At 37.3% G+C, this 26,187-nt stretch overlaps 1 protein-coding gene across 1 annotated transcript in view; it reads right to left on the reverse strand.

Moving 5' to 3' along the window:
• Positions 1 to 1,559: 1,559 nt before the first annotated feature.
• Positions 1,560 to 26,187, reverse strand: part of adgrd2 (adhesion G protein-coupled receptor D2) — a 32,967-nt gene continuing 8,339 nt past the window's right edge. Inside the window, exons 8-25 of the mRNA XM_087809441.1 lie at positions 19,611 to 19,722; positions 17,053 to 17,187; positions 16,682 to 16,790; positions 15,738 to 15,843; positions 14,128 to 14,183; positions 13,867 to 13,993; positions 13,694 to 13,797; positions 13,376 to 13,478; positions 10,401 to 10,554; positions 9,808 to 9,941; positions 9,046 to 9,161; positions 7,543 to 7,663; positions 5,632 to 5,673; positions 5,513 to 5,566; positions 5,306 to 5,453; positions 2,726 to 2,784; positions 2,434 to 2,464; positions 1,560 to 1,742 (exon numbers count right to left, since the gene is read on the reverse strand). Of these exons, the coding sequence (XP_087665567.1) occupies positions 1,735 to 1,742; positions 2,434 to 2,464; positions 2,726 to 2,784; positions 5,306 to 5,453; positions 5,513 to 5,566; positions 5,632 to 5,673; positions 7,543 to 7,663; positions 9,046 to 9,161; positions 9,808 to 9,941; positions 10,401 to 10,554; positions 13,376 to 13,478; positions 13,694 to 13,797; positions 13,867 to 13,993; positions 14,128 to 14,183; positions 15,738 to 15,843; positions 16,682 to 16,790; positions 17,053 to 17,187; positions 19,611 to 19,722 (1,719 nt within the window). The 3' untranslated portion in view covers positions 1,560 to 1,734. The remainder of the gene's footprint in view (positions 1,743 to 2,433; positions 2,465 to 2,725; positions 2,785 to 5,305; positions 5,454 to 5,512; positions 5,567 to 5,631; positions 5,674 to 7,542; positions 7,664 to 9,045; positions 9,162 to 9,807; positions 9,942 to 10,400; positions 10,555 to 13,375; positions 13,479 to 13,693; positions 13,798 to 13,866; positions 13,994 to 14,127; positions 14,184 to 15,737; positions 15,844 to 16,681; positions 16,791 to 17,052; positions 17,188 to 19,610; positions 19,723 to 26,187) is intronic.

A 26,187-nucleotide genomic window follows, 5' to 3' on the forward strand; every position in this document is an offset into this window, starting at 1 on the left:
ACACACTCACACACACACTTGCAACCCAGAGAAGATAAAATGTGTGTCACAGGTTGAACATGAGAATGAATGTAAGCTTTTTGAGACCCTGTACATTTTCTAACCAAGTGTACACATCGTCAAGTAGCTTTGCACTCCTTTGGAATTGTCTGGTGACACTATTACAACTATATCTTTACATTAACATTGAATTTAAAGTGTTATGAAATTTTTAAGATTAATTAAAAAAATGCTTCAAATTCAGAAAATATTGAACTTGGATTCTTTTTTTATTTTGCAACAACTTTTAATTTCAGACGCTTCACAAATAAACCACAGTGATGAGGATCTATGACCGTGGTCACAAGGACGGTGAACTACTCATGAAAAATAACAGACCAGGAATTTACAGGGTTTATTTATTCATCAGCTAAAACTATAGCCACAAAAAAGATTAGAATTTCCCATTAAGGTTTAGATTTTCTTTTTTGCAATTTCCTTGATTGGAACAAGGTAAACCATCATAGCAGTTGCTCCTCCGGCCGGCTAATAAGTGTGGAAGGAAGATGAACACAACTTTAAGTAGGTAGACATCTTTTTGTCATCAGCATGTTGATAATCGTCTTCTACTGACTGGAATGACAATCCTTGAATCCATTCACAAACTGACTCAAGAAGAAGAAACTGTGTCTGGCGGTCAAACAATAATGGTACCTGCTATTTCTATCAGATTTATTTCTCATTCAACAATTATACAATCGTAACAGTAACATAGCCACAATCAATTGAATACAATTTTTATAATTCACAATATTTCCCTCTGAGTTTAAATATTGTAAACAAATACAGTTTACCATTTAGTCATGTTCAGCTCAGAAATGAGTCACATGTTGTCAAACATCTAAAGATGGTTCAGTTGCAGCCACAGCAATGTGATGCCGATTGGTCAAAATGACATGCCAAGTACAAACAATTCTTCTTTAAGACACTCCCTGACACTCTCTGACAGATGAATGGAATGGATGGGTGGACATGTTGGGATCACATTTTGTCATGCTTTTCAAGTTATATTTTGTTTCCCTAATGGTTTGATATTTTTTGCTCATTGCTTATTGTAGACAGAGATGTGAGCAGAATCTTCCCCAACTTACCATCCCGTCTTGTTCATTTACTAATGCATGTGCAATGTTAAATTCAAGCAAATCCAAAACATAATTGAATGTAGGATTCATCCTTGATTTTATTTGACCATCCGCTGACAGAAAACGATCCAATGGGACATTCTATGTGGTCTAATTGTTGGACCAACAAATAATTGAAACATATTCTGGATCCTTGTGGTAAAATGTAGTGGCTCATGTGTATGCTAATTTACCAGTTAAACACCGATTGTCAATTGAAATTTGATTGATGGCAACTTATCAAAACTAGGTTAGCGGGTAAGTGGATGGGAATGTACTAATGTTTAAAAATATATCTCTGGAAATATGTTTTGGGCTTAGGAGCAATTTGAAAAAAAAGGGAGTCTTGAAACACGAACAAAAATAAGAATTTATGGATTCTTGAGCGAGTTTCCTCATCACAGTTAAGGTCATGAAGTTCAGTCCCTGAAACAATCACACAGGTACATCTCATCCTTCGGATCCTTTTATTGTTCTATTGCAGAGAGAAAGCTCAGAACAGATGTTTTTAAGTAGGTTCGATGTGCATGTATCAAGATCAGGTCCAGTCTATGGGTTCAGGATTTTCTTCTCTTCAACAAGCTGCAACAACACAGATCAACACATTAGGAGGAGTGCAAGCTGGATGCTGAGTGTTGGGGCAACACACAACTGTGTTCAGGTACAAAACGGGTTCAGGTATAAAAACATGGAGGCGAGGAGAAAGGGGAGCACGGGAGAGAGCAGGTGTTAAAGTGCTTAATGGCAGACGCTATGAATAGACACACACACATGTCCTCCTGATGATGGGAACCGACTTGTCTTTGTGCGACCGCTCAACAATGAGCACTCCAGCACAGGCCGGCAGCCGCTACACTCAAACATTAATGGCTGTATCTGGAAGTTCATTCTGGAGGATGACGGCCACTTAGGTGACCATAAGGAGAAATTTGGACCATCTGTTGTGTCAGTCTGCACCTTTATGTCAACAAAACACATTCACAGGGTCGCTGGCCCGGGACCTATTGTAAGCACAGAAATCCTGCTTATGGCACGGCAGAAGGCTGGTCCAACTCACGCCTGTGATGCTGTAGGTGCAAATCCAAGATATCTAAGAAGTCAGACCTTCCTTTGAATTCTTGTTAACTCACACATAAAACTTATCTTGTCTACTTTCACCTCGGTAAGATCTTTAAAAAACAGGCATTTCCTTCCCTTGGCACAATTGTTACTCTCAAAAAAGTCTCTCAGAACTTTTCAGCTCAATGTGAAAAACCACCAGTACTTGTATTACCTGAAGGCTTGAATGCAGTGAGCTGCACCACCTGTTGAGACAAAAATAAACCTTCAACATTCAGCTGAATTTTTACATTGTACAGAGACACCAGATGTAGTGATGGCCCCATGAAGCTTCATGAAGCGTGTCCTTATTTTAGAGCTCTGTAGGTAGCGCCCTCAGTTTAAAAATGATGTTAAGTTTCATTATAAAAGCTATAATAAACTTTTCAAAGCAATTGATTATAGAGGAGACTTTGAAAGGAGGAAACTGCTTTGTGAATATTCATGTTAACAACATGGTTACTCACCTGATTTTCAGTCACAGGTTGGAAGGAGAAACTGACGCAGCTGTCTGTTCTGAAACTCTCTAAAAGATAAATGCAGAAGAATGAAGCTTAGAAAGGAAACAATGCATCCCTCTGTTCACATTTCCCTTGTCTTAATGTACATACATTTTTTTTTTGTTGTAAAGACAACAACTATTACCAACATAATGTACACTTATAACACTTTCAATCTTGAGTTATACGTATCAGATTCAGGTGCAAATCAATCTTTTTCAATTATGCTGCAATTCTTTAATGTTCTTGCAGACTCTATCGAGCATTTGAGCAACTTGTTTTGAAGTGTCCCACTCACACAAACACCTTTTAAAACTGCATGCCGTTTCACTATAAAAGCTGTTCAGAGCAAGAAGGATTGTTCAGCGTCAAGTGTCATCCACCTATCACTATATACAATCATTTCAACCATGTAGATTAGATTTCCTTTTTTTCTATGTATAACCCATACACAGTATTTCTTCTTCCATTCCAAATGTCAAAAATAAAGATAAACACTTTTACACAATTGCTCTCAGGTTTGATAACTTGATTAATTTGGGGAATCAAATATTATAACTTTGTATTCCAAGAACCAGCTAAGTTTAATATATACAGTATATAATCATTGTGTAAGTTGGGCATGCTTTGGATTTTACTCTTTTGGAAGGCACAGACCTTTGCATGCTCTACTGATATATTTCCAAATTAATGTTGTACTGTCAGCACATTTGTCTGATATAACCAGATCAGCCAGGGAACTGGTTAAGTTGACAGAACAGAAAAAAGATGTAGGTTGATGAGTGAATGAGAGCTTATGTTGGAGCTCCTTGAAAACCAATTTGAGAAATGAATGCTGAGGACATAACAGGCACATTTTTTGCTTTACTTTTATTGTATGTAAGTTTCAAGGCAATTTTCCTAGAAAAAACAAGAAATAATGTACTGTAGGTGCATACGTATTGCACTTTATTTTTGCACATGTACAACAACGAAATGTTTACTTTCCAGGGGAGATCTGAATTGACATCAGATTAATATCCATTTGAGCTCTTCTATGCTTTCTCTTTGGCTCAATGACCTCGTCGGTGCTAGTAACTACTTGGAGAAGAACTGCCCTGATGAGCGAGGCACTCGCACCCTTGAATCTGGTTATGTTTACTCTCAAAAGATGATTTATAGAAAAGGTAACCGGCCTTGAAGTTTGTAAGAATTCCAGCTGTCATCAACCCATTTTAATGACCTAAGGACTAAACTTCACATCTCGGAAATCAATCTGAAGAGGATGTGGGGAAGGACCACGAGTAGGTTCAGTAAACTCTGGTGAACTGACAGCACTCTAGGTTGAGGCAGAAATATCTCCAGATATACATTGATTTTGCGGTTCCAGTTTAACCCAATAAATTCCCTGTCCCTAAGCATTAAACTGTTTTCATAGATTCCAACTAGAATTCGACTGTATTCCCACAGTGTGTGTATGAACATGTGTCGTTATTTCCATTAGTTTCTGGACTCTGAAAAGCTCAGTCATTCAGGAGACAAAAGAAGAATTACTGCTCCTTCACATGAAGAGAAGCCGGGTTTTAGGATGTCAGAACACCTTGCTTGGGAGATAGTTGGGGGACATTCAACTGGGTAGAGACGCTCTGAAAAAAACCTCAGTCCTTTTTTTCGAGAAGAGACGGAACAAGTGGTCTAAAGAGAGGAAAGGATGGGCTTCTTTGATAGCTCTGCAACCCAACCTTGGATGAGTGACGCTAAACTATTTAATCGAATAAGACGTTTACATTTAGTTTATCATCATCGGTATGGCGTTGGTTTAACAATTGGACTGTATTTCTACTAGCCTAATAATAACTATGAAATACAAAAAAATACAATTAATATAAAAATAATAATGATAGTAATAGTAATGGAGTTTGTATGTTCTCCCTGTGTTGCGTGGGTTTACTCCGGGCACTCCTGTTTCTTCCCACAATCCAAAAACATACAGAGGTTGATTGAGAATTTAGGGAAATTGTCCATAGGTTTGAGTGTGTGTGAATGGTTGTCTGTCTTTGTGTGCCCTGAGACAGACTGGCTTCCTGTCCAGGGTGTCCCCTGCCTCTCACCCAATGAAACTGGGATAGGCTCCAGTCTCCAAGCGACCCCCCCATAAGGGATGAAGCGGTAGAAAATTAATTAATGAATGAGTAATAGTAATGTATTTGTCAATTCACATCAAAGGGATACACAGTAAAAACAACAATTAAATATAAAAAATTATAGCAATAAATAAATACGAGATCAGGATATTGTTTAAAACAATAACACATCTCATTAAACATAAAAAATAAGCAGTTTAAGACAAGAGATCAAAGTCTAAAGGGTAGAACTAAAGGTTTTTACTAAATGTCTTTGGTTCATTAATCCTGTCACAGGTCTAAGTGAACTTAGTTTTTATTTTGTTTTTTCTGTTGCTTCTATTCATGAAGGTACCTTCAAACCAAGACACATTGATTTGAATATTTGCGTATCACATGGCTCAGTCCTATGAGTAGAGAGTAACACACACTTCTACACACCTACCATTCTTAATAACCAGAGATGTGGAAGTGGAACTCGGCGGTCCGGATGTATCGCTTGTCTCTGGGCTGGAGGGTGTTGGGGGACTATGGCTCCAGGAACTAACAGGCACCCTCTGAGAGGGCAGGAAGGTGATTGGCTGAGAGCAGTTCTATCAGAAATACAGTCATTAGCTGAATGCATAGTGAAAAGGAGATCTGATACACTCACAGTGAATGACAACGCCTTTCTTTTCTCTTTCATCCTCTTTATGGCATTTCTGACCTAAAGATCCGAAAGATCGTCAGTTAAACACTGGCCACACATGTTGATGCTCAATAACGTCTTACCTCACTGTTGTAAACAGCGTAGACTAGGAAGATGTACAGACCCTGAGTAGAGGAAAAACATTCATGATTATTTGACTGTAGAAAATCTACATTGCATTCATTTCCCGTCATACAAGACATTTTATTCTTGCTTTCAAGGGGCCTAATTTATCTTGGAAACAACAACCCATAGATTATACTTTCATCTCGATAATCTATTGTTGTTGACAGATATTCAAATGAATTGTCGCATTGATTTTAACCATTGTGTTGCCTCTGGGTCAAAGTGAATGGCGTTCTCCTCATTGTTCACCTTGACTCAGAGGCAACACATGGAATACCTCAAAAACATTGTTTTTTGGGTCACCTTGACCCCAAAATAAAAAATAACAAGTGTTGAACTGAGGGCACTTCCTACTGAGCTTTCAAAAAGGACACTGTTTCATGAAGCTTCATCAGCCCATCACCAGGTAGACATGTGAGTTATTACTTGTAATACTTGTATTACTGGGATGAACTTCTATCCGGTTGCATTACTGCAGGGTAAAAAGGGCAGACCTTTGATGTAGAGGCTGCCCAGCAGATGGAACAGAATTCCACCAGATCTAAACTCACTTCATCAACATTCAAAACAAAAACTAAGCACAAAAAAACACTTTTAACAAAACCAAACAATATAACAAATACAGAACAGACAACCTGAATCTAACAATTCAGCCAGTGAAATCTTCGTTAGATTTGAATCTGTCAGTCTGTAGTGTTTCCACAACTGACAATTGACTTAGTGGAGTTTTCATTTAGCGACATGAGTAGATCATAATATCATCCTCCTACCTCTGAGAGGGAGAGAACTCCCACTATCGTGCCTTTTTTTCCTTGTACCAACATTAGCAGTAAATCTAAATTAACTAGCATTTTTGGGGTCACTGAGGGGCTACCTCATTTGATTAATTAAAGATTAGAGTCGGGGGGGCGAGATTCAGCTGAGCCAGTGTGAGAAGAGTGTGAAGAAAAACAAGAGAAGCGAGTGAAGATAGAGGAAGTGGCTGCAGTGTTATCAGAGATGTGCTCTAAACTAACTTGACTCCCACACACAGAGTCAACCCTGCACTCTAACTTACAAGTAAGGAAACACACACAAACGCTGTTGTTGCCCCATTCAAAATGAATTTTCAATAAATGGAACAAAATGTTTCATTGTAACAAGAGGTGTGAATGTCAGTGTTGTTGCTTGTTTTAATCGTCACATATTTCGTCAGACATTAGCTCTCAGAATATTTGATTTGTCTGTATTTAGATTTAGGAAATGATCTCAGCTGTAATATAATTTTTTTAACGGTTCCTGTAGATGGATATGTGTGACCCACAGAAATGTGCGGGAGGTTCAAGCAGCTCTCTGATCCATCTCATCTAGTTCTGACCAGTGCCAAGAGATCGCATGAACAGGTCTGAGGAATGAATCATCAACTGTATGATGATGAAAAGTATCTGATAAGTTTCATCCCTGAGTTCTGTCAGAATACTAATTTAAAAAAATTAAGTCATTCAAGAGATTGGAGCCTGTCCCAGCTGTGTAGGGTGAGAGGCACAAAATGATTGTCCTTCCTGAAGCCCTGTTATCTTGGAGGGGAGCTGATACGATGATTGAAATGCAGGTTAAACGTAGCCAGAGTTTTGTGCCGCTAGCTTGATAGTTGCCTTTTTTGCAAGGTCTTCTTTTATGTTTTTAATGGGCATTGTGAAACTAAAAGGTCCACCATCAGCCGTTGAGCTCATTCAATGAATTGTTTCTGTTGCTATTATCTATTTTTTATCTGTCATGACGTTCTTTATTGACAGTGATTGAGAAAGTGAAGATGTCATGTTGATGTTGCACACCCAGTAGCATGATGACTTACTCTAACTAATTGTCATATTATATCTTTTTATCACCTGGAAAGCATTGAGTACGATGAAAATATATGCAACCACCACTGAGAGGTGGACCAGAACTCCACACAGCCAGGTCAGACCCAGGACAGGAAGTAGGATGAGAATGGGTCGGGTCACAGCCCTAGAGAGGGAAGAAGATGCATTTTTACAAGGGCTACTACCAAAGCATGTGTCAATCATCATGTTGATGATAAAGAAGAATCAGAACCAGAGTTAAGCGATCATTTGCGCACCTTCGTTATCTAATCTGGGACAGACAAAAAAGAATTGACACAAAGGGTTGAATAGTTTATATGATGCTTTAATAGCTTTCATATTTCATCTGCTTCTTTTTAAATTTCTCATCACTTATCTCTCCCCAGAATGCAGAGTGACAAGTGATTCCTGCTCAAAGGCAGAGAAGTTGTCTTTGTTCAAACTACTATTATTGTCCTCCAGCTGCACCTGGAAAGAGAAATCAAGTTTTCAGTCATTGCTGTGTCTGCAAGGACAACACCATTGGCACAAACCCCTTTGGATTTGAAATGAATTTCCCTTTAATCTGCAGAGTTCATGAAAAACTTCAGAGCTGGTACATTACTGCCTTTCAGTGTGTTTCTGTGGGAGTTCTGTGAAGATAAGAAAGAGAGGAGGCTGTCGTGGAATTTCCATCCTCCTGATGTGAAAGAGAATCCAGCGGAAGAGACAAGGGGGATCAAATCTACATCCTCAAAGTTTGTGTTGAACTAACACAATTACACTTCATGAACAAACGTTCAACAGAAGTTGAAATTTATTTATGTTTTTGGACTACACTAAGGAGGAATCACGAGATGTTGTAAAACTATACCTTAAGTTGCATGAACTAAAAAGACATAAAGTATTCAAGTTTTATCTTTTATTAAACATAAGGCGTGACTTCCTCATGACTTCTTTGTCAAATCAATGGTGAAAAGTGAATATCATAACTTATTGAAATAGATCCATATTTGGTGTTGATAAAAGTGTTCAATACATAATAAGTTAATTTAAACATATATATTTGTAACTTCATTGCAGACTTGCGGATTAAAAGCCAATGATACTTTTAACAAATCTGGCAATTGAATCTCAATATATCATCTGTAAGCTGTGCAACAGTTGGTATAGACTCCAACCCCAACTAACCCCGATAAAGAAATGGTCTGCAGAAAATGAATGAATAAAATGCTGGATAAATTGTATTCAAAGGGAAATCATTTTCTTTCTCAATCTTTAACTATTTCTGAGAACAATGCTGCAAGAGGAAAACCCTGTGCAGGCACATGAACACAACAGATACTGTATAAATCCAGATGGACTCTCGGCTTTGCTGGAAACAGGTGTGAGGCAGATAAGCCCCATTGCCTCCCACAGCAGACTCCCAAACCTCCGCTTCTATCTCTCAACTGTGTGTATTGACGAAAGCTGGCTGAAAGGAAACACCACATTGGCGTTGCGTGTGTCTCCAAAAAAGAAAACAGATTGACGGAAAAGACATCTCACCAGGTAAGGTCGAAGGTCTGCATCTTCGATGCGGAGCTTGGACTGAGCATCTTAGAACGCCGGCTAGCGCTGGAGACTGTCACCATGACGACCCGACACAACACAACGGCGTTGACCTGAAAGCAGAGTATAACAGCAACAGTGCAGCCTCCTCTGAACACGAGATGTGCATCTGCAAAGCCACTTGGCCTCTGTAGCAAATGTGGAATTCTCTTTATCAGACGCTTCCAATATATGCCTCACTGCCAATGCTATGAGAGTTTTTTTTGGTTCCATTATTTAATATTATTTCAAGTGTAAAAATGATTTCCTCTTAAGGAATGTCTAGAAACTGATGTGTTTAAATTAAAATTCTGCTGTAAATGCTTAAAATACCAAACAAAATACAAAACATCTTCGATCCAAAAGATTTTCTTTCAAAGAAACTTCAATTTATCTTTATATGAACTCAGGGATCTAGTTTCGCCCCTTCTGCACCTGAACTCCCAATTTCCTCACAAGCAACATTTGAGTTTTATATCTGTTGCACTATATCTAATATCTATCTGGAACTAAATTGAATGAGGCATTATTAAAAATGGCAGTGTTTGAAGAGAAGAAAAGTGTCTCTAAGGCCTCATAAGGATTGCAGTTTTGATTAATGATCAAAATGTAAATAATCTTATAATTGTTTTTCATTATCGTCTTAAATACTTTATTTAATTGTTGTGAATATGACAACTCATGATTGTACACATGTCAAAAGGATCTTTGATAACTTACTGCCAAGACAAATATAACTGGTCCCACGAAAGACCAGATGGTATCTGTCTTTACGTTGAGCCAGCAGTGATCGTCGGCCTTGTACTCGTTGACTGATGTGGTGAGTGTGACGCCAACTATCAGAACAGGAAGTCCTAAAAACAAACATTTCAACACAATCAGAATAAGAGAAGAAAAGGTAGAAGCTAGTGTGAGTATCTACGGTATTTAGAGAAGTGGCACATCTGCTGCGTGGTCCTGGACTGTTTAGTCTCTTGTCCTACTCAAGTCTGTTGCGTCTAACCTGGGACAATCCTAGACTGTGTCTGTGACAAGTCACACTGTGTTCTCAGGTCAGGGTGTGACATAACAAGCAGCGGCATGGTTTGAACATGAACAGCTGGCCCATGTTTTCATGTTGAACGTACTGGGTTAAAGTTGTACTGTGGACTGATTGACTATTAGCTTACAATATTTGACTCTTTTCAGCGTGTTTACTAGATATTTGCTGACTAATCGTGAGGTCCACCAATCTACTCCTTTTAATTCTATCATCTTACTATTGATCGGCTATCAAGATTAACTTAAGGGGAATAACAGAGTTCAGACTTTACCCCAGCCAATTATATAGTAGACCTTCATTCTTCGATCTTCACTGATGTTGACTGACACCACTTTGCTCCAGAGCAGCAGACCTTCCACCAACATCCAGCAGAAGGAAGCCATGAAGAAGAGGTGCAGCAGTGCGGTCACTGCAAAACATGCTGCCTGTAGAATCAACTAGATGTCAGAAAATTGAGCAGGATACGCACGTAAAAACTTGCTGTCAATATATTCGTTATCTCTTCTCTTCTCTTAGTAATAGATGTCTCAAACTCATGTGACTGTTGGGTCAACAGAGGTGAGACCAGGCCTCAGACAGAGGGACATATTTTAACTCTATACTTTATCCAGCATCATCTATTCATCATTATGAGGTTTTGTGTATGGGTTGTATCACTGTGAATTGTTGGAAATTGTCAATCATTTAGAAATATGACGGCTTATGATGATTGTGTTTGTATTTTTGGATATGAACATTTTTAGCCTAAATGTATAAGGCCAACCAGGTCTACTCTGTGGCCACTTCGGTCGATTAATAATCCCTTTAACATTTTACATTTACAACCAAGGCTTGGTGTGTGGCACACATATTGTTTTATTTGATAGAATAATAATCTATAAATAATAATAATAATAATAATAATAATAATAGGTCTTCAACAGCAACACACAAGAGAGAGTACGGAGCAAGAAACTTTTTTATTTGATTTTGTTTTTCCACAAGCCAACCCAAGTAAGGGGTCTTGAAGGTTATGGTCCCACACAGAAATAATAAACAAGAAATAATATATACAATTTGTTGTATTGATTATTATAGTCTGACAGGCTTTCTTTTATTAAAAATTCTTGATTATCTTTTGTGTAACCCAAACAATATTCAACAAAAAGTCAATTCAAGACGCTTTTGGTACAGTTTACTCAAAAGAAACAAACTGTAAACTGGTTACTATTAGTAACACAAACTCTATATGGGACCATCTTGTTGCTAAGAAACTAGTCCAGGGCTCCTTATGTCTAGTGTAACAGACTCGTGAGATGTCTTTTTTATGCACTTAACGTTTTTTCGTTACCAGTCATGCTATTTGTGAAGGCTAATCCATTGCAATAATGTTATTAAATAAATTCAACCAGTCTTTTGGGAAGCCCTGGTCCAGTTAACAAGACCACATGAAAACTTTTTGTATTTTCTTGTCTCACAATATACTGTATATCAAAACTCTTTATTGCAAGTGAGCTCGGAAGTCCCCAATGGAAGAGTTGTTTCTTACAAGGTAAAAACAAAAGCTAATAATTAGTCTTAACCAACTAAAACGTATGCCGGAGTTGTGATTTTTAGAACTACTAGGCATTATTGAAATTGAAAATGATTGTTCAAGCTAGCACAGAGGACAATAAAGGCCACGATTATCAGCAAACTTCTGACTGTCTTGGCTCCACAGCTGTGTATAAACGATTTATTTCTTTTTGTAAATAAATTCCATTAATGCAGCTGAAAGGAGGAGCATTATTCTCAGTTCTGGCCGCCATTTGATTCAGGGCTTTCTCAAAATTGAACAATGACTTCTTCGCTATGCTGTATTTCTCCTCCAATAACATGCTTTTTTTCCTTGCCTCTTTCATGAAGATTTATAACTTTGATTTTCTTTTGTTGGATAAATAAATGCTCAACTATTAAAATACTTATTTAACTATTTAAACACATTTAATTTAATGGTAATACACTTTACTTATAGGTTAATATGGTATATATTTGTCATATTTTGCACATTTTCTCGGGCACTACCTGTTAGTGTAGTTACATACTAAGGATCCTCGATCTGTATTCTGTTGAATCAGTAGTGCCTTCTATATATGAATGGCTTACTTTCCAGGTGTAGGAGTGTCGGCTGGAGCTAATGCAGGTTAGTCGAACTACGATAATAATGATTGACCTTCGCTTCCTCCTGGTACTGATGCAGTCCTTTCATCTCCAGCGTATACGGCAAGACCCTCAGCCACTGAACTTGCAGCCATTCAAGTATTTAAAAAAGTGAGGAACCCGATGCCTGGGTATCCTCTCTGTGGGCAAACAGTTGCAAGGGTAATCACCTCTAATATCCCAGTCTGTGCCTGTATCAGAGATCCCAAGCTGCCTAATGGAATTGCGTCAGCATGCATGAAAGTGTATGCATCAAATACATTTCCACTTGACTAATTCTAGTCATTTTTTTCATTTGCAGTCAACCCATCACTTTAAACTTTGAGCCTCGGTTTGTTATTTAATTTATAAAGAAAATCATTATACCCTGCCTTTGTAACAAAAAAGGTGGTGCCAAGTTTCTTTTAGTCCCAACTGATGCTCAAAGTGCAAACTTTGTCTCTTTGTGACATCCTTACTTCGACCTCTGGTCTGGAATCGGTTGGACATCAGCCTTTTTGGAAAAGTCTGTTCAGGCTTTTATCTGTCTTGTACTTAGGAAAGGGTTCCATTGGGCCTGCCTACAAAAAATTTCCAACTGCATTTATTGGGCTCAGTCACATCTTCTTCTTATTATCTAACCAACCTCCAACCCTCACTGGACGGCCACCTCTAAAAGATTTTTCAGTGTCAAAAATGTATTTCTGGCTTATGGAAGTCACTGTGCTTTAAGGCCCCTTAAGTGTAGCATTCTTGTATATCCTAGGCCTGATTCGTGTCTGTCACAATCTTGTTTCTGTGACTTCTGGCAGTCTCTTGACCTCATAAGTCTCAGAGTCTTACAGCCTGAGCCTAAAGGTCTTAAATAGACAGGTATGTGGCTTTCCAAAAGAAGTTTATTGAATCCAGCTACAAACAGCTGGACTACAACGAAGGTGTAGATGATGTGAGGGATGATCAAATTAAAAGGTTTTGTCTGAAAATGAGCGAAATCTGATTGATTGCTTTAAGGGTTCTGAATATTTTCTATATCCACTCTGTAACCAAAATGAACAAATTGTTTGTGAATGTTTCCCAACTATAACTTACCTCATTGGCAGATGCCCAATCGCTACACATTAGTAGCAGCTCTGCCAGTCCCAAAGCAACTATCAGGTTTTTGTGGACTGTGGTGCGGTCAGATTTGGGAACCCTGCATGTTAAAATGACATGATAGCAGATTATTCCCACCAATCCAATAATCCATTTCACAAATCAAGTCCAGAGAGTTTTCTGCAGCAAAAGGGTTTCGCTTTCAAATCGACTTGTTGCTTTGAATCTTTCATAAAAAAAAATATATATATAAAAAAAAAACAATTTTCACCCTTTGAGCTGTGGTTTGTTCATTCTGTAACACATGTGACTCACCCCACAGCAATGAAGAGGATGAAGGTGAAGAGGAGGCCACACAGAGACACTCCACAGCCGATGAATGTCAGCACCTGCAGAGCTCTTTCGTTCTCTGGGCTCCTCTAGACACACAGTGATAGCAAAATGTTAGCAGAAGAGATAGTGGATCGGGTTTAAGAGCGGGACTTTACCTCAGCTTCATAAACCTGTAGCAGCAAAGCAAAATTAGTGGTGTGGTTGCAGTAGCAGGTTGTGAATCCATATTGTTTGGATACCACTTCACATCCGTTGGTATTCCACCAGCCCCCGGTTTCAGGCCTAGTCAGACACAAACAACATGGATAACATTTCTGCACACCACGAGGAATGTAGAGAATGAAAATAGAACATTTTGAATGCTTTTGACAACAGAAGCAGGTTAGATAAGTGTGGTATCGTGGCCTCCAACTTACGTGAGGTTGTAATCCCAGAATGCACATACTGGATCGTACACAGTGTTGATAGTATTCTAAAACAAAACAAAGGTTTTATTATTCTATTGAAGGGGTCATGTTATTTATTTGAAATGAGTCAGAAAACATATTGAAAAAAAGTATACAAAAAGCACAGTACAACATCAAATAAGTGATCCTGGTGCATCTCATTACAACAGTGTTGAACAGTCAGGGCCAGCAAGGGATTCTCTTCTGGGCTCAACGCACTTAGAAAAGTAAATTTATATTGTATTTATGTCATAATATATCCACTTGTTTGCCCTGTTTCTAGTGTCAAATATAATTTTACAGTTTTAATTCAATCATGTTTCAGCTACCCAGTGATGTCACTGACATTCATCCAATCATGTTTCGATTAGCAAGATCATGTGTGACAGCTGACATTTTATTCAATTTATTTAAACGATAATGAAATAAAAGGACAAAAATGCTGCAAATTAATATTAATTCCGATCCACTGCAATTTATAAAGAAGTTAACGTGGTGTGCACAACATGTTCGATTGTTTCGCTGTTGAATTTTAAATTGACTTTTTACAATGTTCATTTATTTTTCATTTTCTTCACACCTTGTTGGTTCCTTATATGAAATGGCAATACTGGCAGTTTCCTAATAGTGAATATGAACTTAATGATTGATTTGCCCGGGAAATTAAATGTTGCTTGAACAGCCTATATTAAGGTTGATGTCATGTGTACTGTATATGTGATTCTATATGATTCTCCAGGCGAAGTTTCATATGATGAGAAACTGAGAGCAACACCTACTGAAAGAAGCTTTACCATCCCTTTACTGTAAAAATGTTTGATTCAGCCAACTAATAATTAAAAATAAATATGAATAATGCTTTCTAAATACAAAAGAAATGCTCAGGTTGTAGATGACAAACTTGACAAATTGTGAGCGATGTTGAGTTCAATGTGAATTTCCTTTGCTAACATCTTCACAGCCCACTTCACATCCATTGATATTCCACTAGCCGTCAGGAGTGTTATAGTCTTTTAGACAACTCATTTTAGACAACTCATCTGCTCCGTATTCACAATTCTTATAAAAGAAGCTTGCATTTAGTCCTTTATTCCCAACTTTTTCAATAATTCAAACCAAGATATACACAGGTGTTGTTGAATCTACTGTCATCTTAAAGTCGTATCTCGGCAATTGTTCAATTTCACCTATAAGTTGGTTGTTGTAAGGCGAGTTATTCAAGTTAATTAAGGATTGATGTCACTTCCATCATCAATCTACTACCCATCAATCAAACACCCACAGGATTAAGCATAACAGGAGTACTAGCCGTTCATTCCGAATTTAGTTTAGCAGTATAAAAAGGATGTGCATTTGAGACCCTAGAAGTCGATAAAGAAATGTATAAATGTTGAAATCTTAGATTAGAAGAGGTAGGAATTTATAGCAGTGACTTTTTTTCAAAACTATTACGAAGTCTTTTATCCACTCATATCTCTTATCCGAGGAAACTCAATGCACGTCTTTCTTCGTACTAGGCTTTTGTAGCTTAATTTCTTGGAACATTTTCAAAGCAAGACATTTAAAAAGACCCAACAAACCTTGACTTTGTGATGAAGCCGGAAGTGGACAGCTGTGTTGACCTGCTGGTCATCACCTAGCATAGTGGTGGAGATGACAGAGGAGCCGAGGATAGTCCCCAAGTATCTGGTGACATTCACATTCATAGTTCAATGGTATTGGCTGCTGCTCATATAAGTTATTTGATTGACATCTTTTCTTTATGTTATCCCAAAACACACAATTAAAAAACATTATTTCATGTATTAGGGCAATATAAACATATGCCTTGTGATATAATACTTGATATAAAAATTTAACATTTAGATTTATTTTTTTTTCAAGTTACATAACCTTTACAATACTTGAAATCAAAGCACATCTCTTTTGTCAGGTCATAAAAAAATAAATATAAAAAAAAAGAAAATAAAAACAATATGATGAACAGTAATTATTATATATATACAGTATATGTATCTATATATATATATATATATATATATATATATATATATATATATATATAAAATAATTACTGTTCATTACTGTAATATATCATCATTTTAACAAACCAAACCTGGTTCTAATAAAATACCATTTACAATTCATAAATGTAATGTAATCTAACTTTGACTGAGAATCATTAAAATTATGTTATTCTTTGTCTTGAATTGATCATTACAACAAAAACTGAAGCTGGAGAGAATTGAATGAAAGTGTGGAAGTTGAATTTTTCACTTTAACATCTCAAAAACATCAGTCTAAAGACATGATAAGTGTAATTCAGTGATGGTTCTACTACACAGCTGTCCTATTAAACTGTATGCAACTTCAACTGTCGATCCAACATGTTGATATTCTTTTTCATTATTTGTTGTGAAATTTCCAAACATTAAATGAATTATTTGTATCGGTGATATAATCAGTTATATCTCATTTGAGTCAGTCTTCTTGTTCATAATAATAGGAAGGTAGGTCGTTCCACCTTTGGCTGCCGTCACTGACAGTAGGCACCATTGTGATGTTCTCTCCAGGATTAAAGAGCTGTCGCAGGGAACCGTACCACGTGTTGACCAACGTGATCTTCTGGAAACCTGCATCACAAAAGCAATAGATTTCTTTATAGGCAGAAGCTAATCAGTAATGCAGTTAACTGACGATGGTTTATTGTCAAGGATGAATAGTTGCCTCTCTGCATTTCACAGAAGACCTTGAGATTACATACATCAGACATAAGTGTTGCACTTAGTTACATAATATGTGTTCAATTGTTTGCAAACTAGGGGGTGTTGTGAACTGGTGATAGTAGCATGAATGAGGTGTTCTCTGAAGTGTTAAGAATGGAGGTCTTCCTACCATTTTGATGGAGATCCACTATCTTTTGTTGAGGCACTGAAATACAGTCCTGGCTGGAGTATTTCTCAGTGCTGGGCCCGCAGAAACGTGTTGCTTTGGATCCTTCTTGGAGGTTTTGCTGCCGCACTGCAAGTTCTGCCCATTAGAACCAACATTAGAACACATTTTTTTAAAACAAGAAAAACACATTTTAAATACATTCTAATGCATTTAGAAGGCTTTTAAGATGACATTTTATAATCATGTATGTCAATCTATTACAAGCTTTATGAAGCACTTCAAATGTGGATGCGCTTTAAAAAATACATGTCAATTACACATCTATCATGGAATTCCACTTAAGTTGTGACACAGTTAAAGATTTGTTAATCTGTCTGTTTACAATATTCTGGAGCTCAAGTCTGACAATTTGAAATGAAGTTATAATGTACTGTATACATGGGATCATGGTCATTTATACAAATCAAATATTAGGAATGACATACGAATGCTACTTCAGTCACTACTAAACAAAAATTAAGGTCAGCTTTGGTGTCCCACAAGGTTCTGTTCTTGGTCCAATCCTACTCACAATCAATATGCTCCCACTTGGGGACTTGATCAGAAGACAATATAAACATTCGATGTTATGCTGATGAAATTCAACTCTACTTGTCAATGAAGCCAGATGAAAGAAATCAGCCTACACAACTACAGTCCTGTATTACAGATATCAAGTCCTGGATTACCTAAAACTTCCTTTTACTGAACTCGGACAAAACTGAGGTTCTGCTAGTTGGTCCGCAACATCTCAGACAATCCTTAACTAATGATCTAGTTTTCTAAAATTGACTTGCTCTTGCTACTAACACCACTGTAAAGAATCTGGGTGTCTGCTTTGACGAGGACTGATTTAAGTCACATAAAACAAATCTCACGGACTGCCTACTTCCACCTTCGTAACATTTAACAAATCAGGCACTTCCTTTTTTTGGATGCTTTTGTTACCTCCAGGCTGGACTATTGTAACCTCTTAGAACTCTTCAGCTCGTGTCCTGACAAAGACTGATCTTTTTAGTTATACCACAAATCTCTAAATGTAGATTTGGAGCCAGGGCCCTCAGTTTTCAAGCCCCTCTGCTGTGGAACCAACTACCGGCTTCAGTCTGGAAGGCAGACACCTTCTCTATGTTTAAAAACAATATTAAAACCTTACTTTTCCATAAAGCCTATAATTAGGACTGAGTCGGGCTTTGCCTGAATAAACCCTTTTTGTTTTTTTGTTTTTCTTCACCTGTGCAGTTTCAACCCACTGTTTTTATTTCCTTCCTGTAGCCCCAGGGCTCCACTTCACGAGCTGCTGTTGATCCAGGATCTCCACCACATCATTAGATGCAGAGTTCTCTCCAGCACCTCCATGGACTCTTCTATACTCTCCTCTTTCCTCTCACTGTATCCTCCTCCTCCTCTTCTCTCCGCCCATCTGTCTTCCCCCCATCCTTCCTCCTAGCCCGTCACAGCAGGAGGCCGTCAACAATGAGTCAGGTTCTGCACGAGGTTTCTGCCTTCTAAAAGGAAGTTTTTCCTCGCCAACGCCACACTGTGCTTTACTCATTATTGAGTTGCTGGGATCTGTTTTCCCTTCCCTACTATAGTCTTACTTAAACTGTAAAGTGTCTTGAGATAACTTTGTTATGATAAGACACTTTAAATAAAATTGGCAGTTCACAATATAATGTTCTGTTTATCAGCCGACTTTAAAAAAAACAAGAGGACATTTGGAAAAAGATTGATTAACTTAAAAGAGAATGTAGTTGCTATAGCAACCCAGGAATATTTGTGATGAGAGTTTTATTATATGTTTCACATTTTATCTCTGGAATCTATTTGTGGATTTTCTTTTCCCTGATACAATGCCAAGGCAGAGACATTCTCTATCTACAGAGACAGAAAAGCTTTGAGAATTCAAAAGTGTTGGATTTTACATTGTTGAGTTAAGTGTAGCGCCAGCATCAGAGAAAATGCAGTGGCGTGAATAGAGAAAAAAACAGAGCCACCATCAAGGATGTCTGTATATGTTGGGCTGTCTTTTGGGATGATTCACTTTTGCGGCAAAATAATCGAAAAGAATGGCTCTAGTTTTGATCTTGGGCTGCTCAGAAAAACATCTTGTTGATTTGAACTAAGACTGCATGTATAATCAGAGTGAAGTGTTACCTGGTTTGCGGCAGGAAGAGTTTTGAGAGATATGAAGGCATGAACACATCATAAATATAGCAGACATTACACAAACACAACAAACAAAAAGGAAGATGAGAAGTTTTACGCTGCCATGTGTCAATGTTTTATATTGATATAATTTACAATATTTCTATCCCTGTCTTGTTTTCCAGGATTTATTAACCACAAGGTATCTTTTATATTAACATTATTATAGACAACAACAGAATTTACATCACATCTTGTCCATCTTGTATTTGGACAAGAAAGCCATGTGTATTTGACTGCTCATTTTCATATTTTAGTTCCAATATTTGTTTTTATTTCAACTTGATCTGGTCATGTTGTTGGGCACTTACTGATATTGGGGGTGTTAATCGTAAGCTCCTTTGTTTTCCCCAATAAATGAGGACTCAAGCTGGTCACCATTCGGTCAATACTCTTCACCACATCCATTGGCCCGTTTACTACCTAAAACACAGAGAAGAAAGTTCAGTTGTAGTCATGTAAATCACCAGCGTGATGTGATCATGGCAATATAACATTGCACTGCTTGGCCAAACTTTTTTTCCCTCTGACGATACTGACATGTTCCATATTTCAGGACTTTTCAGGCTCAAAGCATGAATGGAAAGAGCTTCAGGGACTTATCTTCCCATTTTCCACCACAGAGACCAGACTACAATCATTGGTTTGAGCTGGTCTTTAGTTTGAGTCCCGTCTACGACACAAGATCTTACAGAAAAATAACAGATCCCAAAGTAGTTGTGGTGATCAATATTAAACAAACACACAGACACCTAAACACACATGCAACACATCAACAAACAGAACTCCATTACACAAAAATATTAAAAAAGTAATTTCAATAAAGATAAAGATTGAGACATTTTTCATTTCTATCATTAATATCCATATATAAATGTATAAATACTTTGCTAAATTCCAAATAGCAAAATAAAACAAGCCATTATAATGAAACACAAATCAATAACTCCATTTATACCTTTCTCAAGTAGCAACACTCAATATCCTGCCCCAACTAGATTTTCAATATAACTATCCGACACAAAGACATTCAGCAGGAGTATGGATGTTGTGCGATAGCTGGCTTCATTTGTGGATTTAGAAATAGTTTGTTGTCAAAACACTTATGTCAATTTGAATGGGAGCTTTTGATAACCAAGCTGGCAGCACAGTGAAGGAGGTTTGTGTAAAAGTACAGCCGACAATTTTTGTAAAAGGATGTCAACCATTGAGCCTGGGCTGTGGTGGCCTTGAGGCACTGAGGCTGTGGGGGAAGGGAAGCAAGGTAAGCTTTAAACTCACTTGTCATGAGGCAGCCATGGTTCAGATCTATAGTCAACCGAGACATACATATGAAGATGAATGAGCACAATCAATGCCTTCTGTTTTGGTCTGATTTGGAACTAGAAAAGGATTCAGCCTGTAGTACCGCCCCTTACAACTGAGCCCTTGTCACTTAGTTGCAAGTCTGTCAAAGATAAACGTTTGGCAAAGTTTTGTGAAAGTGTTAGCATGACAACGATACGACTCATAACTCTGGAAAATTCCCATTTGATCCACTTAGAGAGTTATAAAAATAATGATACAGGAAAAAAGGAATTGTTGAAAACAAGACAATTATAAAAAGCATATATAAAAACACATTCAGACCACAACAAGCGGTACAAATAGGATGGATGAAATTTATATAAGCTACAAGTCAACTCTGTTAAAAACAAAAACATAAAACAAACAAAAAAAGTTAATAATTTTTTTTGTAAAAAAAAAAAATGGAATCTTATTTTTTAAAGTTTGTTTTCACAATTTTACACTTACAGTATTTGCTATACAAATATTTAAAAAAATCAATCATTTATTATTGTATTAAAGTTAGAGCTAGTTTGTCACTGAACCTCCTGAAATGTAATTAAGTAAGTAATTTATATTTGTAGGGCGCTTTTCCAGACCAGGGTCACAAAGCCCTTAAAAACCTATAAAAAAATATAAACCTAAAAGGTTAAGATAACATCGAGACAAACAAATAAGTCTCAGAAAATCAAGGAAAAGCCTGCAGGACTAAAAGTGTCTTAAGCTGTTTCTTGAAGTATCTCAAAGTGAAATAAAAATGTGCGTTTTAATTGTCTTGGTATTAGAATTAATATTAATACCATTTTATTTAGGTAATTAAAATGTTTTATTATTTTATTTTGAGGAAATTGTGTAACACGCATTAATGTCGAAATTAATTTGACACCAGAATACATGAACTATGCTATTCTGGTTTATTTTCAAAACTGTCTAAAATGTTGTTGAGTCCAAACACTTAAGTTAAGTTAAGTTAAGTTCTTATTCAAACATGTAAGAAGCCATTTAGAGACAAGCGTCCACACCCATATTTTGCACAGCAACACATTACCCTCTTGTGGCCATAGCCTTGAACTGTGGCTGTTCCCGTTGTTAAAGCAGTATAACCTCGCTGAAAACGAAATATCTGGACATTCAGACCAGGGGTCACCAAACTTTTTAAACCTGAGGGCTACTTCATGGGTACTTAGTCATACAAAGGGGGACTCAGTTTGATACAGTCTTCTGAAATAACAAATTTGCTCAGTTTGCCTTTAGTTATATATTTTTATTAATGATTAATGATACCCATTTATGTAAGACAATGATCATTTTTACAAAATAATCTTTTACATTTCATGAATACTCTTTTAAACGGAACACCATTTTCCCAATTTAAATATATTGTGAATTCAAATTGGGAAAAACCTTTTTTTTCGCTAGCCATTTGCCAAACCCTTTTAACAAATCATTAACTATGTATTTAACCTTGTTTGAAAAATTAATCACTTACATAATGTTTTAAAAATCAACTTATATATTTTCCAAATACATCTAATCACATTTTTGAATTAATGTCTGCTGCATTTTTACAAAATGATATCTGTTACATTCCATTAGCACTATTAAATTGAACACAATGTATCCTATTTTTGATTAAGCTTTGCAACTGACACCATCTGGTATCTGTTTCTATCTTAGTGGGAAGACTGGCATTGCATGCTGTTCACCACTGTATTGTAGACTGGTGTGTAACTTGACACTGCAACTCTGCGTGAGTCTTGCAGGTGTCCATCAGTGAGGTGGGTTCTGTGCTTGTTCTTGATGAAGTTAATGTCAGAAAATACTGATTCACACCCAAAAAAATGTTTTGGGTGTACTATGTACTCTAAAAACTTTTTCTTATGCGCAATATCACTCTGCTGCGCACTCAACCAGTCATACACAAACTCAAATACACTGCTGCACTGAACATTTGTCTGCTCACAACACGAGTCTCGCAGGCTCGTAATAAATGAATGTTACATGTCTGCCACGAACACAGCCAATCAGAGACCTTCTTCTTGAAGCCTTCTGCTGTAATTGGCTGGACTTCTCCACCAGTCACAGGGAGCTACCCATGGGAAGAAGGCATGTTTTGAGTGTACAACAACCAAGATATACTCACTCAAACCGGTGTCAGTAATTTCACTCCATAAGAGTTCAACTAAATTATCTAAACTTTCATATTCAGGTCAGTTTATTTTAAAGGACAATGTGCAGTTACATTAAAAAGATGGCTGCACCAGATTTAGCAAAATGCTACTTTCCATCTATTATACAAATATTTTGAAATATGATATTTTAAAGATCTTGTCATTTTCATTTTCATATAAATGCAAATGTGATTAAAAAGTAATTTATTTAAAATTAATTAAACTTTTTTTTCAGATGCAGCTCACTGGTGGTAGCTGTGCTATTTTTAGAACAGGCCTGCGGGCGCCTCATATGGTCCTTGCGGGCGACCTGGTGACATATTGGTGACCCCTGCTCAAAACCATAGTCTGGATGATTGTGTTCAAGGCTTTGATAAAAAAAAGATGAGAGTGCGGCCGCTTTGTTCTAGCTGTCCATCAGTGATGGTGCCAGGACAGCATAGTATGTCTAAATGTGGTGCTTGTGCAATACTGCTGAGTCAGCTTGCAGCCTACTACACCATGCTTCTTCCAAGAGCTTAAGACAGCTTGTGTGCTTTCACAGAATAGTTGAAATAAGACAACGGCTTGATTAAGCCCACTGGTCCAACTTCTTCCAGTTATTCTGATTAACATAGAGCGTAAAGTGAATTAACTATTGACGTATGTTGCCTACACAACTATTGTTGCCACAGTGACCTCTTGAGGAGTTCTAGGGTAGAACTGTTGACATGAAGCAGGACAGTGAGGGGAGACGATCTGAAACAGTCTCTTGACTTGTACACAGCGGCAAATATACTGACCAATCCGTTCTTAACTTAAGGTATACATGATGCGTGTGGCGCCCTCTACAGGCTGTAGTTATGGGTTAACTCGGACCTCTGCCTCGTCAGTGATAAAGATTGATGAACTCACCACCCAACAGGGACCAGTAGGTGGCCTCCCTCAAAATGGCCCTATTTGACACACAGGGTTGTAGGCTGCTGGCCCCCACATGCTGGAAGATGGGAGGTACTCTGTACTCAGTCACCTTCAATACCTTCACCTTCAATACAAGATGGACATTACAGACGAGCAGTATGAAGGTATTTGGATGATTTTACGTGTCTTTTTGGAGGAAGTTCGTCCCTGGGCGCCAATTGCTACTTTGAATTGGATATACATTGTTGACTATAACTCTAAAAAGGAATGGATTACTCTGAAAATAATTCCAATCCTTAGTCGACATGGGGGTGAGTAGAAAATGAATAAAGTATGAATTTTGGGTGAACGATCACTTTAAGCTGAATAAAGAAATATGGAATTTTTTAAGCTAGGTTAGGCAGGGGCGGCCTACTGAACCCTGCTGGGTGCCAAGTGCATCTATCTTTCTCAGTGACAAGGCAGAGCTTTGAGGTAACCCATAGATGATGTTAAACAAGCACATTCAGGGTAGAGTGTCAAAATAGTGACAAGCTCAAGGGTTTCACAGAATCCACAGCAAGACAGATGGGTGTGTATATCTGTTAAAATTGATAAGATCTTCTATGCTTTTTTTCTGAGTAGTCATCCACAGCCAGGGGGAGGGCATATATACAGATTAGAAGCTTGGAGCTCTTGATTCTATTTGGCATCTCTTTGTTTATTGGTGACCTACCGGAGATGGGTCCTAAATCTTGTGTGATCCCTCTTGTGTTTATATGGTGTGTTTTGCTGGCAAATAGAATCCGTCAAATACATTTTGGGGAACATGCCAGGAGAGGTGTAGCCTTGTCTATCGATCTTCTGAGAACAGACTTAGGTAAGGTAAGGTAAAACTTTATTGATCCGAGAAGATGTTCTTTACTTATTTACATTCTTTGACAAACTACCATCAGACCTGCCTCAATGACATCACATCAGGATTACTAAACCACACAGATTCTGGGAGCACAGTCTTTCACGTACACTTTTCCATGTGTCGGAGCGTTCCCTTCAACAAGCTGTATACATTGGCTGTTTCTGAATTTAGTGAAAATGACATCAATACAATGTTCTGTTGTGTGAAACGGCAAAACAACAAAAACAAACCAGCAACAATCAAAAGAATGGAATAGTAAAAAAGAAAAATGGGCTTTATCATACTTTCTTGTCCATGTATCCTTGAGATTTATTGTGAGCACGCTAATTATTATGTTTTAAATATTTATAATTTGTAATGGTGGATGATGTCAATGTACATACTAAACATTCATCATTTTTAAATAATTATTTACCAGAGGAATAAGTTGTGTACAATTAAAAACATTAAGCCCATCAGTTTAAGCTAAAAGTAAGGAAATAAACAGAATAGTCAGAAATGAAAGGTTTGTATATAAATAATGGAAGTTTAAATGGATTTTAGAGGAGATAAAGTGACATAAATGACATCATTGAATGCATCTATGGAAATCAAGACCCACAGTACAGTAACATTATTATGAATGGATCATGTACATTTAAGACATATGTGAAGCATGGAGATAGACATTTTGTGAAAATGTGCAAAATGTTTTTGGCAATCTGGGAGGGATATGGAAGGATGTGGTAATTCAAAACTTGTCTCAAATTATCTCCAGTACTCAGAAAACAAGATCCAAGGTAATAGGCCACAGGTTCAAAACATTTTTTAATTCTGCCTTTTGTGATATTGCTTTTTACTTTTGGTTTCCTAAAAATCAAGATACCTTTTTTGACTGGAGGTGAAATTAAGACAAAGTGCGTGTATAAGGCTTCCACTAAAAGCCTCTCATTCAACAAGTGAAACTAAAAGTGATACACAAATTCTTAGAATGTCTTATCAAGTTCAAACTAAATGGCCAAATGATTTTTGTATGACTTTTCTACAATATAAAAATGTAAGTCAACAACAAGAAATAACAAGAAAGCCACATGCCTGTGTTGTTTATGTTGCATTCATTAACAACTTGCACATGCTAAATACGAACGGTTCCTGTTGTCTCCATCACTTCCTCTTTATCTGGTTTGTCAATTGGCCGATCATTGATATTGCTCACTTTATATAATGTAGCCTGTAAAGCACAGGTGTTTACTGAAATATCAAAATATATTGCATATTTTCTCTCACTCTACAGCAGAGGCATAATGGAGCAAAATCTATTACCAAGTTGGCCGAACCAGTAACAAAAAACTTAAAAAGACCAAATTTTGTTTTAATTTGGTCTCTTCTTTGTGGACCTTAAAAGTTGACGTTATTTTTTGACGTGAAGATTTTCATTATAACACCTGCAGCTTTCCCATTAACTTCCGTTAATCAATAGCCATTTTTCTTGGAATGCTGGACACTCAATTTCCCCTTTTAGACAGAGACATGTTGGAGGCAATGAGGGTGCCAAAGCATGTGATGATAAAAGTAAAAGCTGTAATGAATAGCAAGGGCAAAACAACTTTCTAT

This window comes from Callionymus lyra, chromosome 1, assembly GCF_982586985.1.
Source record: "Callionymus lyra chromosome 1, fCalLyr1.hap1.1, whole genome shotgun sequence".
Classification (NCBI taxonomy): domain Eukaryota; kingdom Metazoa; phylum Chordata; class Actinopteri; order Syngnathiformes; family Callionymidae; genus Callionymus; species Callionymus lyra.